The 21,919-nt window shown below is 41.0% G+C and overlaps 1 protein-coding gene across 1 annotated transcript; it reads right to left on the bottom strand.

Annotated features, from left to right (window-relative positions):
* Window positions 1-2,709: 2,709 nt before the first annotated feature.
* LOC124273776 (aquaporin-4-like) lies at window positions 2,710-12,590 on the bottom strand. The gene is made up of 3 exons (XM_046709086.1): window positions 10,502-12,590; window positions 8,059-8,139; window positions 2,710-4,399 (listed from the first exon to the last, which is right to left on the bottom strand). The coding sequence occupies exons 1-3, from the start codon at window positions 11,066-11,068 to the stop codon at window positions 4,187-4,189; spliced, it is 861 nt and encodes a 286-aa protein (XP_046565042.1). The 5' UTR covers window positions 11,069-12,590; the 3' UTR covers window positions 2,710-4,186.
* Between the last annotated feature and the right edge of the window lie 9,329 nt (window positions 12,591-21,919).

Raw genomic sequence — 21,919 nt, 5'->3', positions numbered from 1 at the left:
TTCTATTAGTTTAGATAGTCATAAAGTCGTCGTTCTACAAGTTATAGGTAGTCATTAAGTTATTGTTCTATTAGTTTAGGTAGTCATAAAGTCGTCGTTCTACAAGTTATAGGTAGTCATTAAGTTATCGTTCTATTACTTTAGGTTGTCATAAAGTGATAGTCATACGAGTAGTGATTCCACAAATTGAAGGTTGTCATCAAGCTGGCCGTTCAAGACCTTGAATGAAAATATGGAGCGACCTTTTCAAACGGTTTTCGTTGTCAGCCCTTGTCTATATATTTACACAGTCAATCGTTATTTTGTGAGATACGTGTTTACAAACACACTGACCTGACACAGCGGGAACTCCACTGTGACCTAGTTAAGCCACGTGTTACTTTAGATCTTCCCGCCTACAAGTATGAATAACTGTCTTTAAGAGACAAGAATGGAATAAGGGGATGTGCACTATCCAGGGTGTTTTCCAATCGTTACATTGTGATGAAAGACCAAAGATCGTCATCATGGACATTCATTCACTAGTCTCTGAATGTATATGAATATTTGAATGAAACAAATAAACCCATATAAAAAGTCAAAAGGAGCCCCAGTCAGATGGGAAATTCAGAGAATATTAACATTCCATTTTAACGATGGTGATGAAGATGGTCATCAGGGACAATCATTGTTTGAATAAATAAAGCGGATCCTGGAACAGCTAAAGGACACACGTCTTCACAGCAATTTACAGCCTTCGTCTAGCTGCTAACAAGTGCTTAGTGTCCTGAATTGGAGCATGACGAGTGCGACCATTAGGGCAGGACATGATAATCCTTGTCGCACCTGGCCTCGTCACTGTATTCTGGACCAGAGGCGTGTTACTGAAATAAGCCTGTCCGTCTGTCTGTCTGATTATTCTATGGTGTTCACCATCTATATAATAATCTGATATATATGCGCCCCATAGTTAGAGTTTGTTTGCAGTTTGTCACACGAATTGGATTAATTTACCACATAATGGTGTTTGACCAACAATCACCTACACTCTGACATTCCCTTCGTAATTGGTCGGAAAGGCTGAGGTCAAATTTGGAATGGATGTATTCGTGTCTGTTTGCAACATACCCAGGTTTAAGCTAACTGGTTCATGGCTGAAGCTACAGAATGACGTTATACGCCGTTTGGGAACTTGTATCTTATTTCCCATCACATATTAATCATCTAGTAACAACATCACCGAATCCAACGCTTTGGTTCCTGAAAATCGTTTATAATTAAAAGGCACAATCCGTTGAATTGAATTCAAAAGATCGCGTTGAGAACTATTTTTCTTATCATCATCTTTATTATCTTTAATATAACCATCTTAATAAATCATGTTACTACATAAACAGCCTTGAGGTGATGGTATATTCAGCAGTGGATACTAATCTCCTTAAAGTGTTGGCATGAGAAGAAAATCTAAATGTTATGATCTTCAATTTTTTTCTGGCGGACATGATTGTAAATTCAATGATAAATTCTAATTATCGTATTATAATGTTACTTTTGAAGGTGCCATTCTCATTTCTTTTGTTCCATTATCAATTTAACTGTTTTGTTATGTCCATATTGAATGAATGAATTAATTAATTAATTAATGACACAGTGTCTACCTGTTATCATGTGCTGTAGATTGTGCGTTATTCGCGGTTGTTCAAACGTTCACTCTAGACGCCGAAACCCGGCTTTGATTCCCACATGGCTAACACTTGTGACGATCATTTCTCGTGTCCCCATCCGTGGTATTCCTTGAATGATGCTAAAAATAAATGACATATGCAAGAAAACATATGAAATATGACAGTGTGGTAATGAGGACTTGATAGGAATTTCAGAAAATATCCTTTTATCCTTTCTCGGTAAAGATTGAAATTAACTTTTCAATCATTCCGAGACATATTTAGTTGTGTTAAATTGATGGTAAAAAGCTTCACATGGGCACTACCAAATGTAATATCGATACGGAAAATGAATAATTGCTCTCTTACAAAAATATAATCCACTCTATATAGTCTCTCACATTTCGTCAGATATATCTATACTTGAGCGATAAAATGCTATACAGTAGATTGGCATGTGGTCAGGCAGATGAACCGCAAGGTTTTACAGTAATGCCGTAAAACTTCATTACTGATCGACACATTCATCCTCCAAAACTGATATGTCTTCGGAGATATTGAAAAACTCATTTTGCTTTGCAGGCAAAATATGTGATTTACAAACAGAAAAGGTAGGAACAACGATTTCAGATGACAAATATAAACTACTCCGTGTCTCTTGATATTCGTCACATCAACACCTGGCAAGCCTGGGAGTTGCTTTCTTGCATCGTCTCGCTGGGTGAGATTTGCTGCTTCAGGAAAATCCAAAGATATCTGCCCCTTGAGTCAAAACCCAACGTGACAACCGTTCTCATTTACAATATGGCTTCAGTCTCAGTCTCAAGATCTTTGGCGACAAGATACCAAACATCAAGGGTCTTAATCATCCTATTTCTAGTCGAGGTTTACACGCTGCAAATGTCACGACATGATCTGTACGTTTAGGGTAATCATATAATGATACATTATTTCAGATAATTAGAGAGTGTTTGTCTTACGGGAAACGGTATTGTGGGAACAGTATTGGCGCTGCAACTATAAGTCATGAAAAATACATAAACAGTAGAAAACAACAAATTCTGTATTGAGTGCAAAACACTTTGTATTGGGTGCAAAACTCAAAATCTGCAATCATTACTAAAATGTGTAATCGTTATCACTGAAGCTTTCAAATACTGCAGAATATCATGATATGTATCTTTGGTACCAGGGTCAGTGTTGAAACATCGCGCATGTAGCCAACGGAATATTAAAATACACAAACTTGAGTTCACAGAACAAATACTCTGCTCATTCTACACAAGGATACACTGTGGATATCCCCTTAGGCGAATGTTCTAGAGAGGTTGGATGAAGAGTAGGAGTTACGTTCAGCCCAAAGAACATGTGATGCTGACATGATACGGCCTGAAAGCCACACTTACTCTAAATCACGTTGAAGAGACTGTAAGACTGACAGAAGGCGCCAACAGTCGTTGTCATTTGTGATATTTTCGAGATCTGAGATACAAAGAATTCCCAAAACTGTATCCCTCAGATTCATGTTCTTGTCTGAGTAGTATTTCCCTAATTTACGGAACTCTTTTAATAATAACACAATGCCCAATTACAAAACTCCAAATTAAAAATAAATAGAAACCTGTTTCTATCATAACTATCCGTGTACTGTTAAGCTATCAGTATCACAAAATGAATCATACAAAGTATTAAGTTCACACAAGATCCGCATTCGGCTCCAGAACACGTACAGATGTGCGTTATGAAAATTGGACTCTATTGGTACTGTAAATATATCCAATCACAATATATAGAAGCTGTACAATTGTCTTATCTCATTCTCAGAGAATAAGTGTAGAGCGGTATATCTTCCTTTCAGCATGGTGAAATCCTATAAGGACAATTCAGTTATGTCACACACACAATCACCAAATGTGTCTATTGTTGTATTTATCACTCAAACAAATACACCCGGATTCAGGACTGTACTCATCAGCAATATCTGAATGCAAGACTTGACACAGCAGACACTTTCACTCTTATATGCATTAACAGATTGGTCACAGTGACTTCTCTGTGTTGCTTTTTATCATGCCATGCCTTTCAAAACACGTAAAGTCAGCCATGTTCGTCACTGCATTGTTATGTGGCACACATTACTTGGCGATGAAGTATTTCAATAACAGGAGCATCTGAAGTTGAATCTGACAAATAGCAGATCTAAACCCCAGGTGATGAATCCCGAGACTGTTGATTGCAGATATCAGTCATCATTTCGACTTTGCCGTGGGAAAAACGATCACAACCAGGGCAACGGAATGTCTAGTTAATTCACCAGTCCAATAAGCTTCAGGCTCTGAAGCCAAAGGATCTTTCTTCATTTGTACAAAACATCACAGCCAGTATCTGACAGGTTATCCGATTAGAACATCACGCACGGACAGCTAATGACTGATCTCACCACATTGCAACTATCTATCTTTTGTTCCACTTTTTTGGGCAGTCATATTTCCGAGTCCTCTTCCATCGTCCATTTCAACGCAAGCGATGTTGTACATTCCCAGTCAGACTTCTGGGTCGTCGGGCATGTTGACTGAGAAGGTCAGCTCAGTGGGCAAATCCACGCTTTCCTTGCTACTCGCACGTGCTTCCAGGCCACTTTCATCGCGTGTGGAGCTTGATCGACGTAGCAGACGACTTCCGGTGTAGTTGATATGGCTGTATTCAAACGTGATTCCTCCGAGGAGAGCGCCGAGAATAGGACCAACCCAGTAGACCTGAAAATATATGCTTAATTCCCTTAGAACATTAACACTACTCGTGTACCATTAGGAAATTAGCTTAACACATTAAGGCTATGTCACGTTAACGAGAAAACTGTCTCAGTCGTCAAATGGAAATAGTCAATGATTAGTGGTAATACTTCCATTGTTACCTGTCTAGATTTAAAACAAAGCTAATTTGTAGACTTCCGCTCGATAGCGGAGAGATGTACAAAACTTTCCCTCTAATCCCAACTGCGCCGTTAGTATCGAAAAATAGTGAACCGTGTTCAGTTATCTGACATATCTCAGTAATTATGCAAATAAAAAGATTTCTGTGTTCGTTGGTTAAAGGGATCAGACAGCTTGTGACAGGAGATGTGCCTCCTTCATTAGTGCCCGGATGTGACAGGATGTCAATACAAACCGCCCCATGTTGACTTTCACATCCTACATAGAAATACCAATGTCTGCAGCGTTTGTTTCTGGTCAATAACTTAACGTCTATCGTACGGTAGAATACGCCTCACAGATTTTGTTGGTTAATGACATATCTGTTGAAACTACACTCAGCCCTCGTAGACAGTTTTGTCACATTTCAGTATGTTTCCAGTCTGAAACCAATACAAACTTTAAACAATTGAACGGAAGGCTGACTAGTTTATTTGATAACTGGTGTCTGAGACCTTTTAAACCCGTCTTTCATATTGTTCCTGCAGAAGACAGATGTTCAAGTCAATTACATGTTGCAGAGAACATTTCTGCTCAACGCGCTTCAGGACGTCGCATTCAGAGCTTTTTGTGCTTTTCATTTATCTCAGTATTTTTTATGCTCGATAATCAAAATGTCAATGTACAACTTCGACAGAGTTGACATTATCGCGATAGAGCGACTGTTCAATTGTACTGATTACATTTTTGGTTTTCAACAGCATAAGCTCTTGGTGTCCTTGCATTTCGCACAGTACATCAATGCTATAAGAATTAAGCTATATCAAGACGTAACGGTAACAACAACAGTCTGAAAATATATAACATCATGAAAGACCATGGTTTGTATTGGAATTCACTTTCCAGGGGTCAACACAATTGACAAAACACAATGTAGATTCCTATCGTACACTGAACAGAACTCTTGAACTCTCCAGGTTCCCATCTGACACTCAACAAGAATCTTGACGTCTCACTGGTCCCATATCCGTTACCGAGTGAGAGTCTGACCATCTCTAGTGGACCCTATCGACCACACTGCACCCAACAAGTGTCTACTGACCACTCAAGGTCTGTTCCTTAATGTGTTAACAATACCGGTCAGCACACATTGGTTCTATAGACAACTTAATGAGGGAAGTGATTGTGAGATATGAAGTTATCTACTTAGATTGTATCGATTGTAGGCGGACAGGTCGACCCCGTCACCTCATACCGCCAATGTCTGACCAACATTCTCCCGTAATCGAATCCAGTAATTTCCATTGAACATAGACCCCTTGTGTGTTCCGACAGTATTTTGACACAATGAGATGTTGATGAACCACAATGAATAGGACTGAGTAATTGTATATAGAGTTGTTTATATACGGGGCTGATCGGATATTGTTACCTTGACATTAACGTTCTCTTAACCGTTATTTGAGGCAAGAAAATAACATTTTAGTGAAAAGCGAGGTGAATTGGAATGGGTGTTAACGTTGCTTTCAAGACTAGTGAACCCACTAAGATAGCATATAATTGGGACACTGACACTGAAACGACCACGCCTTGTGTTATTCCCTGAACACTGAGTTCCATCATTTGACATTTTTTGGTATGACGTGGCCGAGACCAGAACCATAGACTCTCTATTCTTCAGGCTGACTTTCTACCCACTAGACCAAGATGGTCTGCACGCACTCAGTGTAGTAAAGGGCACACTAGAGCACACTTTTATCAACATCTCTATCACCCAGAAGTTTAAGATGTTTTGTGAGTACAGGGTTTTTTACACTTTCGATTCATTTAGCTTCGGACATTTTTGTTACCCTCATCAACACACCAAAAATAATAACTCCAAGGCATTGATGTCGCTACTTTCTTCTCAGTCACCCATTCCACAACACTGGGATCACAAGGGAATGTCTACTTGCTCGGAGCCTGGTCCATACAATCAGCTATCACGCCATAGCATCAATCACACGCCATCTTTTTCAAATACTGTTCATATGCACGGAATCCATATTGGTGGAAGCCCCTGCGTCTGCAAAATCTAGTTTTAATCACACCTTTATTCCTCATCTATCAGCTACTGGCTCCCTTCATCCACCAAGGGATGCATCACCGACATCAATATCTCCAGGCCAATGTTTTAATTGCCAGCTTCTATTTGTAATGATTAGATCCATATCATTATAGACTAGCACTAGAATTGAGAGTGAACTCACACCATTAACAGAGTGGAGAAGGATCATTTGTCAGGCAAGATTTTCTCTTTAAAGCCTGTTCCCCGTCCATAGCGCCATTCCCCCATTTTACTGGACACTGGAGGAATGAGTGCCAACATGATGCCGTCTAAGCTCATAAACACACAACACTTGTACCTGGAGATTTATTATTGTACCTTTGACATTTGATAAGACCTATCCAATCGAGCTTCAGCAAGCTTTGTGGAAAGTGCGTTCATTTTTCAAGCATTAGTCCAAGTTTCGATTTCCCGAGAGAGAAGACAATGTGAGCCGCTGTCCTCCCGTCCCATGGCGTGGAGGCTAAAAAGCATGAAGGCCTCTGCTTACTTTCAATTTGTATCGTTTTACTGAACAAAGTTGATTTGTCGCTTAACATATCAAGCCATGACAACTTACACTTCCCTCGCCCATCATTCAAATCCTGCTTGCTATCCCCTGCTGTCCTTTCTTTCTTAAATATATTTAAATAAACATGGTTCAGCAAGCCCAACAAGAAGACGATCATCTGATAATCTGAATCTTTCTGACCTGGAAGCCCTAAGTTTGTTGGCTTATTGTTCATCGCTGCACTCATTAATGTTCCAACTTTATGACGGCTGTTTGTAAATATCTAATCTGGATCAAACAGTCCAAACAATGTACGCGTCAGCGGTACGATGACATGCATCAAACAGGTCATCAAGTCTGACCACACTTCTTGGGTTGCTGAAGATCAATTCTAATCGGATCTTCACAACACTAAGACATTTCTCTGAAATTTGTTTACACACCTCGGGTACTTAAAACCCATTCTGTTTCTGCAACCTTATGGGAAAATGAACTCAGCGTATTAGGGGCCCTTCAGTCATGGAATATCAACTCGGAGATCTCCGTGGGGTCCTGCAACTACCTAGTGGACTGGCGGTTGGTACATCATCGAGCCTAAACAAGTATGGGGTATGTGTTCTACCCAAGGATTGGTGATAGGGATAGGGGGATACATGACAACATGATACTGGTAACACGTTGAACAGGCAACAGCAACTGCGATCGTGTCCAACTGACACTGAAGTGACTGGTTTGCCTGTTCTAGATGCGTGAAGCATTCCTATAAACAAGGTGTGCTCCAGCCTCTGAACTAGTACAACTATACCTGAGATTCAATAATATAAAATAAAAATCGCTTTTAACAAGTTACGATAATATATCATATCGATAGGCGCGAAACTGAAATAGCCAGAGACGTGTACTCACCCAATGATCCCTCCATTCGTTGCAGACAATGGCGGGGCCGAGTGACCGAGCTGGGTTCAGACTGGCGCCCGTGTACTTCCACTGTGGCAAAGAAAGATGTAATAACAGACGTCAGAACCTTCAAGCTGCACGGAATTCCTGTGATTCTTAATTGCGAATGTATTGGTTGCAGGTACTTTAATGTCAGAGCAGAAAAATCCCCATGGTTGTATCGGTGCATGTGTCCGTGCGTGAGTGTGATTTGACAGCGCGTTTGGCAATATTCCAGCAGTCATGTAGAGCACAAGGGATTCGTAAATTTGCCCATTTCGGAATCAAACCTTGACCTGTGGCGTTAAACGTTCTACGTAATCATCACACGCGCGTTCTACAATTATAGGTCGCCATTCAGTGATCGTTTTGCATGTTGAAAGTAATCATCGAGCACTCGTTCTACAATTACAGGTAGCCTTTCGGTGATTCTTCTACACCATAAACGTCGTCACAAGTGATCGTTCTACAAGTTATAGATTGTCCCTAAGTGATATCTTTGTACCTTAAATGTAGTCATCGAGCGGCCCTTCTAGAAGTTGTTTTTATCCTCTGAGTGATCGTTCTGCAAGTTGTAGGTAGCCATTAAGTTATCGTTTTATAAGTTTAGGATGTCATAAAGTGGTCGTTCTACAATCAACAGGTAGTGTAGTGATTCCACAAATTGAAGGTTGTCATTAAGTGGCCGTTCAAATCAGTTACCATGGTGATGAAAGTGAGAGACCGTAAGTACTTTGAACAGTATTTTAGTAATATCATGGGCATCAGCTTTCTGTGGCCACCAAGTCCAAACGGACACAGGTCGAAGGCACGCATTATTCACCATGATGCCATATAGCTCAGGGCTCCGTTGTTCAAAACAACCTTATCTCTTAAGGTCAACCTTATCTCTAAGATTACAACCTTAGACCTTTACTTTGGTTAGCCTCCCGTTGCACGAAACAACCTTAACTAAGGTTAACCTTAAGTTAAGGTTGATAACTAAGGTTGGTCCGACCCAACCTTAGCGTCTCTAAGGTTGGGTAGGGAATATGGCGGCTGCTTTTATATAAGGAGATTGATACTGGTACGATAATGAAAGACCAAAGATCGTCATCAGGGAGATTCATTGTTTGGATTAAACAATTCGGATCCTAGAACGGCTAAGGGCCACAAATCTACACAGATATTTGCGGTGTTCGACTAATTGTGCTCAATGTGCTGAATTGGTTGTTAAAGCCTAATTAGGTTCGGACGGTACATGGCGGGTGCGATTCGTAGGGCAGGACATGCTAATCGTTTTCGCGAGCACCTGATGTATTCACTGATTATTCTATCACATTGGCATATGTCATAGTTTGACCTACAATCCACTAAACTCTGGCATTCCCTTCGTAATTGGCTGCAAAGGCTGAGTTCAAATTTGGAACGGGTGTATTCTTGGTGTGTTTACAATATACCTGGATTTAAGCTATAGGTTTTTTTGTTGAACATTGTGTCGTTTTACGCCGTTTGGGAACTTGTCCAGTACTCGATTTCACCAAGGGTAGAATCAAACCTGGCCAATATGTCATCCGCATGACCACCCCAACGTCCCTGAACTGCTGGAATTGGAACTGACAAACTCGGTTCTTTTTATTTATATCTCATCACACATTCATCATCATGTAACGCCATCACCGGATCAGTTCGTTTGATACAAAGCTTTGGTTCTCTTAAACTGAATAAAAAGATCGCGTTAGGTACTTTTTTTTCTAATTAACATCTCTTAAGCTCATTTTGTTGCTATCATTATCCATCTTAATAACTCATGTCACTACAGACGCCGCCTGCGGCGATGATATATTCAGCAACGGATACTAATCCCGTCAAAGCGTGATGAGAAAAACATGTAATATTACGATATTCAAATGCCTGGCTGACATGATTGTAAACCCAATGAGAAATTCACAGAGAATCGTATTGTAATTTTACCCTTGAAGGTTTAATTCAAATTTAATTTGTTCCAGTATTAATTTCCCTGTATTAGTTTTGTCCACGCTGATATAGCACGTGCAGCGGAGGGCCATCTTGTTAAGGGCTTTTGAGTGAGTGAATGAGTTTTACGCTTTTAGCAATATTCCAGCAATATTCCAGAAATATCACGGAGGGGGACACCACACATTGTACCCATGTGGAGAATCGAACCCTGGTCTTTGTCGTGACGAGCTAACGTTTTAACCACTAGGCTACACCACCGCCCGAATGAATGAATGCATATGGTTGTTACCTATCATGATGTGCATGGAATTCGGCGTTAATCACAAATGATGATGAATGCAAGGGTATCAGTGAAAGTTCTAAGTACAACGGTTCAAATATCAAAGAATGCAAATGCTTATCTACAAAGATTCTCTTTAACTCCGAAAACAAGACACCTTTGATATACACTTACCCCGAATGTATGACCAATCGCAATTGCGAGACCCGCTGGTATAACTTGGAAGGTACCCGTCGCTAGATGGGGTGGGTCCATACTAGAGAAATATGCAAACACAAGGACAAATGTGATGAGGAATTCGATTCCGAAAGCTTGTCCACTCTCAATGTCTGAATGCACAGAGGTCACGCCAAGATATTCATGCTGGCGGGCAGGGGTAACTCCATACAACACCCCGGCTCCAGCGATCCCTCCCAGGCATTGAGCAAATACATTAAAAAACGCTGTGATGATGTCGATTTTGCGGGTGCACAACATTGCGATGGTAATTGCTGGGTTCATCTGTGCAGGAGAACCCATCCTCAGTGAACAGTGAAGTAGCGTTACTGTCGTCATCCCGAACGTAACGGCAGCTTTCAGTTCATCAGTACTGGCTTTACAGCGGGTGTTGGCCGTGATTGTGGCACCACACCCAAACAGGACGTAGAAGGTTGTCAGAAGGAACTCGGTCTTCACTGACCTCCAGAAACTTACGCTTCTGACAGTGTGAAAGAGGTTATCCATGATCTGGGCAAACGACATCTTGGCGGGTAGTGGAATCGTCTTTTAATCAGAGATAATAACGATATAGATTATAAAAGCTGACACTAATGTGTCGTTTCGTTACAGAGACAACGATCTACTTCCACATTTGGATCAATCTGCGTCGTTAAACTCAACCCTCTTTTAGAACGTCATCCTGGTCATAAATGATGGAGTTCGAAAGAATTCCACAAAAATTCCCTCAAATATTCAAGCACTTGTGTGCTAAAAACAAAACAAGCACTGATGTGCCAGAATTTCAAAGCACTGATATAACAGAAACCAAAAGCACGGTTTATTCGAGAGAGTGCCTTTAACGAAACCGCTTCCGGGGTTATCTTGTGCGGGTTATCCCTGCAATATGGTATCAAACAATCATGTGAGAGTACGCCTATACTATTTCGCAATGATTTCAGCTTGTATATGGCAATACCTTGCGTAGAGTATTCAAACACTTGTTCAAATCAAACAACAATTGAGTGATGCACCTTTAACACCACAGTGGTGGTTCTGTATGGGGTAATTCCCTCGCTCTGAATACATTGATATTCACACACCAGAGGTGGAATCGTGAGTATTGAGTCTGGTAGTGTTCCAGACGACCAGTGTAGACCAACTTGCAGACTGGATTACACAAGCCTCACTGCGGATACCAGTACATCGGAATCCCCTCCCATAACACACTCTTGGTCAGGTATGTGTCAGCGTATTATCAATCCTTGTGGAATCAATACCACGGTGTGCTTCTACGTGAATCTCAGAAGCAAACACAGAATATCCCGGATAAACAATCTCTGTCATGGGAACTCTTTCCATAGAATGCCACAGTCTTGGTTCATACAGACTTGCCGATTTCGCAAAACTTTCTTACAATGGTCAAACCTTGAACTGGAACGTAGCCTTCGTTCAAGAAGAAACTTAAAATCGAACTGGCGTCTAGAGAAACGTGCTTGAAAATTCTGCCATATTGTAAAATAATGTTTTCATCTTCGTTGCTTGTACCTGTGTGCTGGAAGCTGTATTACGTGTTGGTGGCTCTGAGATGCACATTAAGTTCCAGCTTCTCTTTGAATCCAGCGATGACGACTTGTTCATTCCATTAGCAGATTATACAGTACATCCGTGACATACTTGACTCAACGCGGCGGCGGCTGGCTTTCTACCATGGAAGTACGGGATAACAGGAATTGTCTCTCGTGGTAAGTAATCCCGGAATTAATGCGGCTTTATGTTTCTGAAACTGGCGACTGCTTCTGTTGTCGAAGCCAGTAGTGTCGGCAGGTTCTCCATTGGCAATACAACACGGATACACTGTTCCGAATCCATTAGAACTGATAGGAAGTAGATGTGTGTTGCTGTTGTCCGTGATCACGTGCGGACGACATTTGAATCGGTTGCTGCGAGCAGACGACACTTGAATTTTCTACGGCCAGTGTCTCACAGCAGACATTACCGCCAAGAGACGATTCCTTTTACACACTGTATGATCAGTGATGGAAGTGACTCGCACACTAGGAAGTTCTTGTGTTGTATTATCCCTGATCACAATGCAAGCCATAAAACCGCTGTACCACTAGTAGCTCACATTGTCACTGAGACCGGTGAAAAAACTTTCAAACTTGGTGAATACCATCAATAACGCCTCCGATCGCTCGACCACCGGAGTGATAAATCGCCTGGAATAATATCCGTCCAATCTATTCTCCCCACTGGCGCGGAGAAGATAGTTATTTTAAACTTTTTACTTGTGTTATGGTGGAGATAGTTGACGCTACCTTGACAGTAGTTTCCGACGGTGTTGTCGTCGCCGTGAGGTAGTGCAGTCACCGCCCCTCACAGTTTAACTTGACAGACTTCAGCGTTCTTACGCCGGTAATGATAAGATCAATACCCACTGCAGGCGACTCCTCTCGCCCCTAGCTCATCTCAACACAGTTAATGTGCCCACGTCACCCGAAGTTACTCAACCTTACACCTAATGCAGCGGGACAGACCATGCATCTCTGGAATAGGCAAGTTAGCTGCAAACAGGTTCATCAGCAGGCACCAGGCTCGCTGCGTCACTTCATGCTACAAGTCCGATGTTATTACTGCGTTTTATTGGCTTTTATCTCTGAGGATAGGAGTCCTTCGGCAAGTCGACGAGCGAAGAAGCTCTAAGCCTTAATAGACACTGGCTGTCCTTAGCTCCCATTGGTTTAGGGGACATCAGACCGCAATTTCCAGAATTTTAAACACTTTTCAATAATTAGTTTGGCCGATGTAATGATCGGTTTCGGTGACAAATATGAATTCCATTTTGATGTTGCAGGAAAATGACGCAGGTGTTGTTTTTTTGCGCTGTTAAATGGTTTTGTTTAAGGGGGAAAGGAATCGAAGAATGGAAATTACATGAAGAAGTACTGTCCAAGAAAGCTGTTCCTCCTATTAACTGTGATTTTGCGGATGGCTTGAGGTTTAGTTATTATTGCATGAAGTAACTTCTTTTATTGTTGGCACATGGGATGATAGCGTTCGAGGCACTTAAGCGTGGTCGCGTATTTAATTGAGGTGTTGGGATTAGAACAAATATTCTATAAGGGCATTTAATCCTCATCATTTTAACTTTGCACAGTATAGTGCGATAATTGGACTGCAGTGCATGGAAGTTGATGTGACATTTTTAAATAATACCGCATGACAACATAATTTGTTTGGACAGTGAAATAAAACACTGTTCGTATGGTCTAGAATAGATCGAGACCTATTTCCTTTTATATTGATCCAGGAATTCGATATTGACGAGAAAACAAGGTTTATGTTCACACATTATTAGGAATCATAGTGGTCTCATCCCTTATCTTCCAGTATCCGATGATCATTAGTTCGAATTCTAGATGTTCCAACTGTTTATCCTTGATGAGTAAGTATGGTAGTCACTCGCCACGGAGGCCAAGGTGGCTGGTTCGATTCCCAGCCGCGTCATACTAAAATACAAACACAAGCCTGTGGGAGTCGGTAGTTGATGTTACTCTGCCTGGCACTCACTTGGCACTGAGGATATAAAACAATGTATGCCGAACGTTTCAGGCTGAGCGTAAATAGAGAATCTCACCCAAGTGTCTTCTGATATCAATTATATCAACACGAGTTGATAAAGTTACAAATATCCGAGGCTTGCCGAGGATATTTTTACTTTTATCAACGAGTGTTGATATATTTGATATCAGAAGACACGAGGGTGAGATTCTATTTATCATCCAAAATCACTCTTCATTAATTTTCAATGAAAAATGTACATCTCTGAACATGGTACTGCCATTAGACTTGCAGTGCAGCGATGTCATAGCATTATGACGTCATCAAGTACATGACGCCATAGCATTGTCAGGGCATTGTACAAAATCTACTGTCAAAACGATATCTCCTAGGAGATATCGTTTGATTTCACACAAGCGATATCTCCTGTGGAACACAGTTTTGGATGATAAATTAAGTTCTGTTCTGATTGTTTGGTCCAGACTGGCTGTCACTGGATTGTCCGATCCATACTCGCCGTAGTTAGTCTGAACGGCCCACAATCCTAATCACTGGATTATCTGGTCCGGACGCGATCGTTTGCAGGCAGCTGCCATAGACTAGAATAGTGTTAGGCGGCCTTTGGCAACACTTGCCTGTTTATGCAGATTGTGTGTGTGGATGGTGTTAGCAGCAAAGCAGTCCTGAGATGCTTGCCTTTTTTGTAAGGTGTCATCGTTTATTTTCAGTGATATATATTCATATAATTTACTATTTATACCCATTGGCGACAGAATCCGTTCGATGGACGATCGTGAGTTCTGACGGTGACGTGATGTTTTAGTTTATCATTTTGGGTGGTTTTTTTTGCTTTTTTGTTTGTTTGTTTTGTTTGTTTGTTTGTTGTTTTTTGGGGTGTTTTTATTTCTTTTTTTTTCTTTTTTGGGGGTAGGGTTTTTGGGGTGGAAATTACAATCAAGCGATTGCCATTATGTAGTAGTAGTAGTTTTGGGTTGTTGTTTTTTTTGGTTTTGTAGTTGTTAGTAGTAGTAGGAGTAGTAGTTGTTTCGCTTTCGTCCCTATTCGCCCCTTTCCGTAACCTATCTCGGATCGGGACGAGTTGTCAGGCGACGAATGGGAGCGGGTGGTCAGGCTCGCTGACTTGGCTGACACATGTCATTGTGTAGATCGATGCTCGTGGTATTGACCACTGCCTTGTGTGGTCCATACTTGTGTGGTTATTTACAGACCGCCGCAATAGACCTGGAATATTGCTGAGTGCAGCGATAAACAACAACAAACAAAGGAGTTGTCAGAATACGAATCCCCGGTATATCACCCTCCGTGGCACCCACATGAAGTAGCCTATTGCTCGATCACACTGAAAACCCGGGCTTTAACCATCATCCATTGTTACCACAATGGTGCTAAAAACTGCGTTAAATCCAGCAACGCTCATTGAATTATCTTTAATGACCACAAGATTACTTATAACATTTCAACATGCAGGTTAATTACGGAGATACTTCAATTCGATTCTCCCATCGATTTAAAGACCACGAGCACTTTAAAGTCATTTTCTGTTCGACTCAATTTGTGTTCTATAAACTCATAACCTCATGGCGAGTTTGAAAAAAATCTTAGATTTAAATCATACCGCACTTCAATAGAATCTTTTTCGTCCACAGTGCTAGGCTGAATCTCTTGAATCATTTAGTCCGCTTTCTCCAAGTGTTCCGATCTGCTTTGAATTATCCTGTATTTTAAAGGAGAGGCGAACATCCCTTTATTCCTAGTCACTTCCAGTGACAGTGCTCTTTCTTCCTGGACCCGACACCGCTCACACTTATTGCCATAAGGGCTTAAGCAACTATAGGAAACGGGTTCCAATCGACAGAATTAGACAATGCAAGAATTCCCAGAAGAACTCTATGCCTTCCGGTGGACCATTACAGAAATTGTTAATTGAGCAAATGGAAAGTCTGCATAGAAAACCAACAAAAGGATTGTCGATTTTGAAACGGCGCGTGTTGAGTTACATGCCTTGTCCCTGGCTCACATCATGATTAGCTGGATATGGGAGTTCTTGGCTAGCAACGGCATTAACATCGATCCTCGTTGTCGCTCACGCGTAATTTGGTCAACTCTGAGACATTACAGGAGTCATTTAGCCTTTCTATCAACACATGCCCGTGTGTTGACTTTGTTACCACACAGACTTCAGATACAATGGCGCGATGGTACACACAAGGAAACCAACCTTCGCAGTAACCTCTGGGCATTCTTTAACGTCGTATTCCTGTACCTTTCTCTGAAGAACTGATCCAATTTTAAAAAACGTTACAGAGAAATAGCAATGGTGTATCTGTAACTCATTTAAACTTTAGATGTCGCCACAAAAGTCTTTCAAGTCCGCTCAACTTTCACGAAGTTAAGACTCACCAGCCACGGCAAGTTCACCAGGGTCATGCAAATGGTTGGAAGAAGTGTCTTGCTGTTGATGCTACTCGTTAGTTGAACTTGTCTAACCAATTAAATTGTTTGTTTAATTAATCACAGCGTTTTCACATTTGATTTTGTCCGTTACCCATCAACCATTTCAACAATCTCTGTATTCAAGTAATGGCTGTTTTTCTATCCCGTGAGATCATGATTACCGTTCAGCTTCTATTGTCAATTTTGATAAAGACATCAAGGTCCATCTGATAGGATCAGGTTCTATCGTTTAGTATCATGACACAGCATAGCTTATCAAGGTGATGTTACGTTTAAGTTTTCAGCCTTTATATCCCTATGAGGTTTAAGCTCGATACCGTGTAAAGTTGAGCCTGTCCTGTCACGGTTTAACGAACCCCATCAATTTCCAGCTTAACACCCTGTCAAGTTTCAACTTACCCGATCAAGGTACAGCTTTCCTGACCATGTTAGAAGACTTACAGGTATTACCATCTCCAAGTCGGTCTACTCTATCAAATTGTTGTCATACTATTCATGTGAGTGGGTGAGTATTATTTTACGCCGCTTTCAGCAATATTCCAGCAATATCACGGCGGGGGACACCAGAAATGGTGTTCAAACATTGTTCCCATTTGGTGAATCGAACCCGGATCTTCGGCCTGACGAGTGAACGCTTTACCCACTAGGCTACCCCACCGCCCCTACTTTTTAAGTTGTGAAATATAGCTACCAAAGATTGGAGATAGTGGAACATTCTACTCTACATGAAGGGAAAGTTGACTATTTGAAAATCGAAGCCTTTCTTTGTGTCATACAGTCTTGTGGATGGTATACATTTTCTCATTCCGACTCTTAATGCATAGATTGTAAATATGACACTGGTGAGAGCATGTCAAAAGCTTCTTCTTGTCATAATTCAGATGGGGACATCAGAGGAAGGAAATGAGTTATTTGATCATTACTGAACGAATTTAGATAATCGATATAGAAGAAGCCCAAGTATAAATTACCCAGTTTTCATTTTCCAATCCGAGCATAAATTGTCACCCGTTTACATAAAGAAACAGATTTTCCATGAGAGGGCCACATGTGATCTTAGGCAATTGTCTATTCATGGTATACATGTAATATGTAACAGTGGTAGGTACATGTATATTTTAGGTCACTTTGTCTGTGTGATAGTTCTCTTCATATAAATGGACGGAGCTGGGTTTGACGCATGGATGAATGTACGTACGTATGTATTGAAGGATTGGTATGTTATATGCGTGATGCATGGGTAATATACGTTATTTATCTATCTTAAATGTTTTACCGTGTTATATACTCTCCAAAAAAAAAGAAACGCATATAGGAATTTCAACTGTATTTTTATGTTCATTTTGAAACATCTTGTAGGCTTTATGAGTCAATGAAATATAGCGAAATTGCACACTGGGAATGCAGACGTATCCGTCTTTGGCACCAACTCGAGGAAAGTCAGTTTGAGTGTCACATGGAGACGTGTGGTGGCGCTGAAGTCAATACCTCGTGTGACCACCGTGGGCATCCAGAACTGCACGGCATCGCCTCGGCATCGAACGAATAAGTCTCAGAATCTCGTGTTGCCCAATCGCAGCCCACTCTGCCTGTAGTGCCTGTGCGAGTTGCTGAAGTGTATGGGGCTGAGGGTTACGGCGTCACACCCGTCTGTCAAGGGCATCCCACAGATGTTCGATCGGGTTTAAGTCCGGTGATCTTGAGGGCCAGGGGAGCACATTGATGTTGTGGTTCTGGAGGAAGTCTCTAGTGTGACGTGCTGTGTGGGGCCTGGCATTGTCCTGTTGAAACAACTCCCTCTGGCGATCAATGATTGGAAGGAGGTGAGGGCGTAGGATTTCGTCACTCTACCGTTGAGCTGTCAGGTTGCCCTGGATCATCACCAAATCACTTCTCCTACGGCAGGTGATCGCTCCCCACATCATAACACTTCCCCGGCCGAATCTGTCCACCTGGGGAACGCAAGCGTCGGCGAAACGTCTGTACACCCGCATTCTTCCATCGCGTAGTTCCAATAGAAATCGTGATTCTACCCAGATTCTACGCCAATTCGGTAGGTTCCAGGCCTGAACGTTGGTGCACCATTGAACTCGATGTCGACGATGTTGTTGTCGAAGCACAGGGCCAAAATAAGGTCTTCTGGCACGTAAACCAGCCTCTCTCAACCTGTTCCTGACGGTCTGTGCAGAAAGCCTCCTCAATCCGGGTATTTGTCGAGCGGTACTGGTCGCCTTAGCTGTTCGATGACGCAGGTGATGTACCCGGATGTAGCGATCCTGCGCCGCAGTGGTCGCTCGAGGTCGCCCACTACGAGGGGCATCTGCTATCGCATTCTGACGGCGATATCTCTCCCAGAGCCGTGAAATTGTGCTTTGGTGAACATTCATGCGTCGGGCAACTGCACGTTGAGACTGGCCAGATTCAAGCAAACCAATGGCGATATGACGGTTGGCTTCACTTAGACGTGGCATTTTGCGTTCGCCAACAATATTCCAAATACAGTGAATAATCGCCAGACAGCGATCAACCTTTTATACCCATCATTGAGACTATCTGATCCCCAATTGCATGTGAATTGTGTATTCTGTGACACTACACGCCGCAATTGAAAATCATGCTGTTAAATACGGGTATTTTACGGATGGTGCGTTTTTTTGTGATGTTTCAAAACATAAACACCATAGGACTCATAAACAGAGCAAAACCTTTTGTAAAATGAATCACGTTTTAGTTCATTGCTACTTGAAATTGCTATTTTCATGATGCGTTTCTTTTTTTGGGAGAGTATATGTGTCTCATGGGCCAAATGACCGGATGTTATGCGAATGTTTTGATTGTGTCATTATGTACCGTATATTAGCATGTGACACAATAATAAATTATTGTTTTCGTCTTCTTCTTCTTTTTCTTCTTCTTCTTCTTCTTCATTTCTTCTTCTATATTGTAAAATATTTCCATGCTGATATATGACCTGTTTTATCGGAATTTTAGAAGTTGATAAATAATGAGAAAGGCATGATTATTTATGGGTACCAACGTCTTCATTATATTATGACGTTGTCTTACTTAATCCCTGTTACATGTATATAAGTCGGTTGTGTGATGTATTACATCACTCTTGCTTGACAAAGGTTTAAGAATCTATACCGACCGTCGCATCATAATATAATAAAGAAGTTGTCGTCCATAATGTATCATACCTTTTATACAATCTATGGCCCTATCATAAAAGGAGACATGCGAGTCATGATGAATAACAAAACCTCAACGTGTTCCTACACTTTGTGAGGTAATTAATCGCAGGAACGGCAGCTATCGTCACTATTAATTCTTCCTTGTCGGACAGCTTTATCAGAAAAATGCGTAATTTCACGTTCAAATCAAGTTCGGTTTTTTACTTTACATTAACAAATCTTCTAAAATTTAAAGGATCCTTTGCTGTAGGGCCTACATTCAAATCACATCGATGTCAAGCAGGGCAATGACGCATGAATATGCGGGGTGCTCATTGAATGAGTTTAACCCTAAGGATCAAATTAGCGGTACATTATGTCGTGCTTAAAACATATTTAATATAATCACACATAAAATAATTACGTTGTTTGAAGGTCCACTTCATAGACGAGTGTAACAGGATTCGCATGGAGCCTGTCAAACCGATACCATTAAAGAAATCAGTTACTCTTTGGAACTAATATAATACCTAGTGCATTATACGTTCCTTTGATAACCTATTACGGGGACTGGATTTAGGAAATATAATAGACATTGTGAGATGTAATGTATTTTCAATTAGACCCGCATCTTTTACTTCAAAGGGCCAGGTGCGTATCATATGACCTCAATTATCGACAGCTGTGGTATAAAGAAGGCTTTACATAGAGAACCCGGTCGGGATATATTTGAGCATAAACTTTGTTACGGTAGTAATGGGATGCTATTTTTCTGGTTAGGTTTCTAGGAGATATTTTGCAGCACAAACACGATTATTTGTAATATTGTTATCTGTCCCTACAGGATGATGGAACTAGACGGATATATATAGATATCTGACAGTGTTTTTGTCATAGGCAGGGGTCTGTTTTTTCCTTAATAATCATTTTAGGCATTCCTTCACAAGAATTCCTTACACAGAAACAGGAACACGAGCAAGCATGTGTACCTGGAGAGAAGGTTCGAACCATCCACAACCGTTGAAAAATTTCGGGCGAACGCACCTCTTGTATCACGTGCAAGCATGCTCAAGGGCTTGTAGTGAACTTTATTAACACTCCCGCAGCGTTTTGCGACATTAGACTTATTTATGTTATATACATATCGCTTGGTTGTACATGCATATCATATTTTTCACTGTTTTTATATTTTCTGATTTTTTCGGTTTTCTTTTTTTTTCTTTGTGGGGGGGGGGGTTTGCTTAAAATGAGACATTATCATTTTGCAAATTATTGATAATTTCCTAATTGTCCCTAGTTTGTTTTTATGTGAGACAGCTGGTTCATTTTGTGCATATTCGGGTATCTACAGAATTAGTTTTTGAAAACATCTTTGTCCTTTCTTGGAACAAGGACGGGGAAATTAGGAAAAAGTGAAATTCATCTTCAGTATCTTTTGAATTACAAAAGGTACATAATCTTTCATTTGGGGGTGTTTAATCCTTCATGCTATTTCAACTGGAAGGTAATGGCTTGTGGTTCTGAAATTACGTAACGCCCTCCGATTAGTATAATGTAATAAATTCAGATTGGTTTCGTATTTCAATTCAGAATTGAGTCTGTGCATTAATTTCTTTCAGTCTGTTTTCAAGTGTTTTAAGACTACTTTCATTAGGAAAAGCCTGTGTAGCCCAAATATAACTCATTCCAATTTTGTCAAAAGTTCCCTTAATGCAGGCAATCCTTTCATAACCAGATGTGTAACAAGTTGTATCATTGTGGAGTAATTTGTAAATTAAGAGAGAAACTTTAGAAGCCTTTCCTGGAATGAGTTTCCCCAAAAGAGTAAGATTCGTGACTTAATTCAAGTTTCAGGTGGTTATCCCACCAGTTCCCCATCATGAGTGGTGGTTTTATTCTTAATGAGAGGAGTTCCAATAGAAATTTTAAAATAATATTTTCTACCCAAAAGGTATTACCAAAACTCAATAATTCACACCCATAAAGAAGAACAGGGGCAACCAAACAATCGAATAATCGTAACTGACAGTAGCAGTGACCTCTGTCATTGAACGTACAACGTGTTCGCTATGCTTTGATAGAGACCAGCCACGCTACCGTTGGTCGTCTCGAACCGTGCCAAATCACGATGTCAAATGTTTGGGGTTTGATAGTCAAATAAGCACCTGTTGTAGTAAATAGTGCC

Source organism: Haliotis rubra, unplaced genomic scaffold (assembly GCF_003918875.1).
Source record: "Haliotis rubra isolate DU_JTF1 unplaced genomic scaffold, ASM391887v1 Scf184, whole genome shotgun sequence".
NCBI lineage: Eukaryota > Metazoa > Mollusca > Gastropoda > Lepetellida > Haliotidae > Haliotis > Haliotis rubra.
The sequence above is the reverse complement of the archived record's forward strand: the minus strand, read 5'-3'. Positions and strand labels throughout refer to the sequence as shown.

Excerpts from the sequence above, each read along its gene's own strand:
- LOC124273776 (XM_046709086.1), bottom strand. The coding sequence starts at position 11,068 with ATGTCGTTTGCCCAGATCATGGATAACCTCTTTCACACTGTCAGAAGC. Across the intron at positions 8,140-10,501 it reads CGATTGGTCATACATTCGGG|TGGAAGTACACGGGCGCCAG; the intron begins GTAAGTGTATAT and ends TCTTTGCCACAG. Across the intron at positions 4,400-8,058 it reads ACGAATGGAGGGATCATTGG|GTCTACTGGGTTGGTCCTAT; the intron begins GTGAGTACACGT and ends ATATATTTTCAG.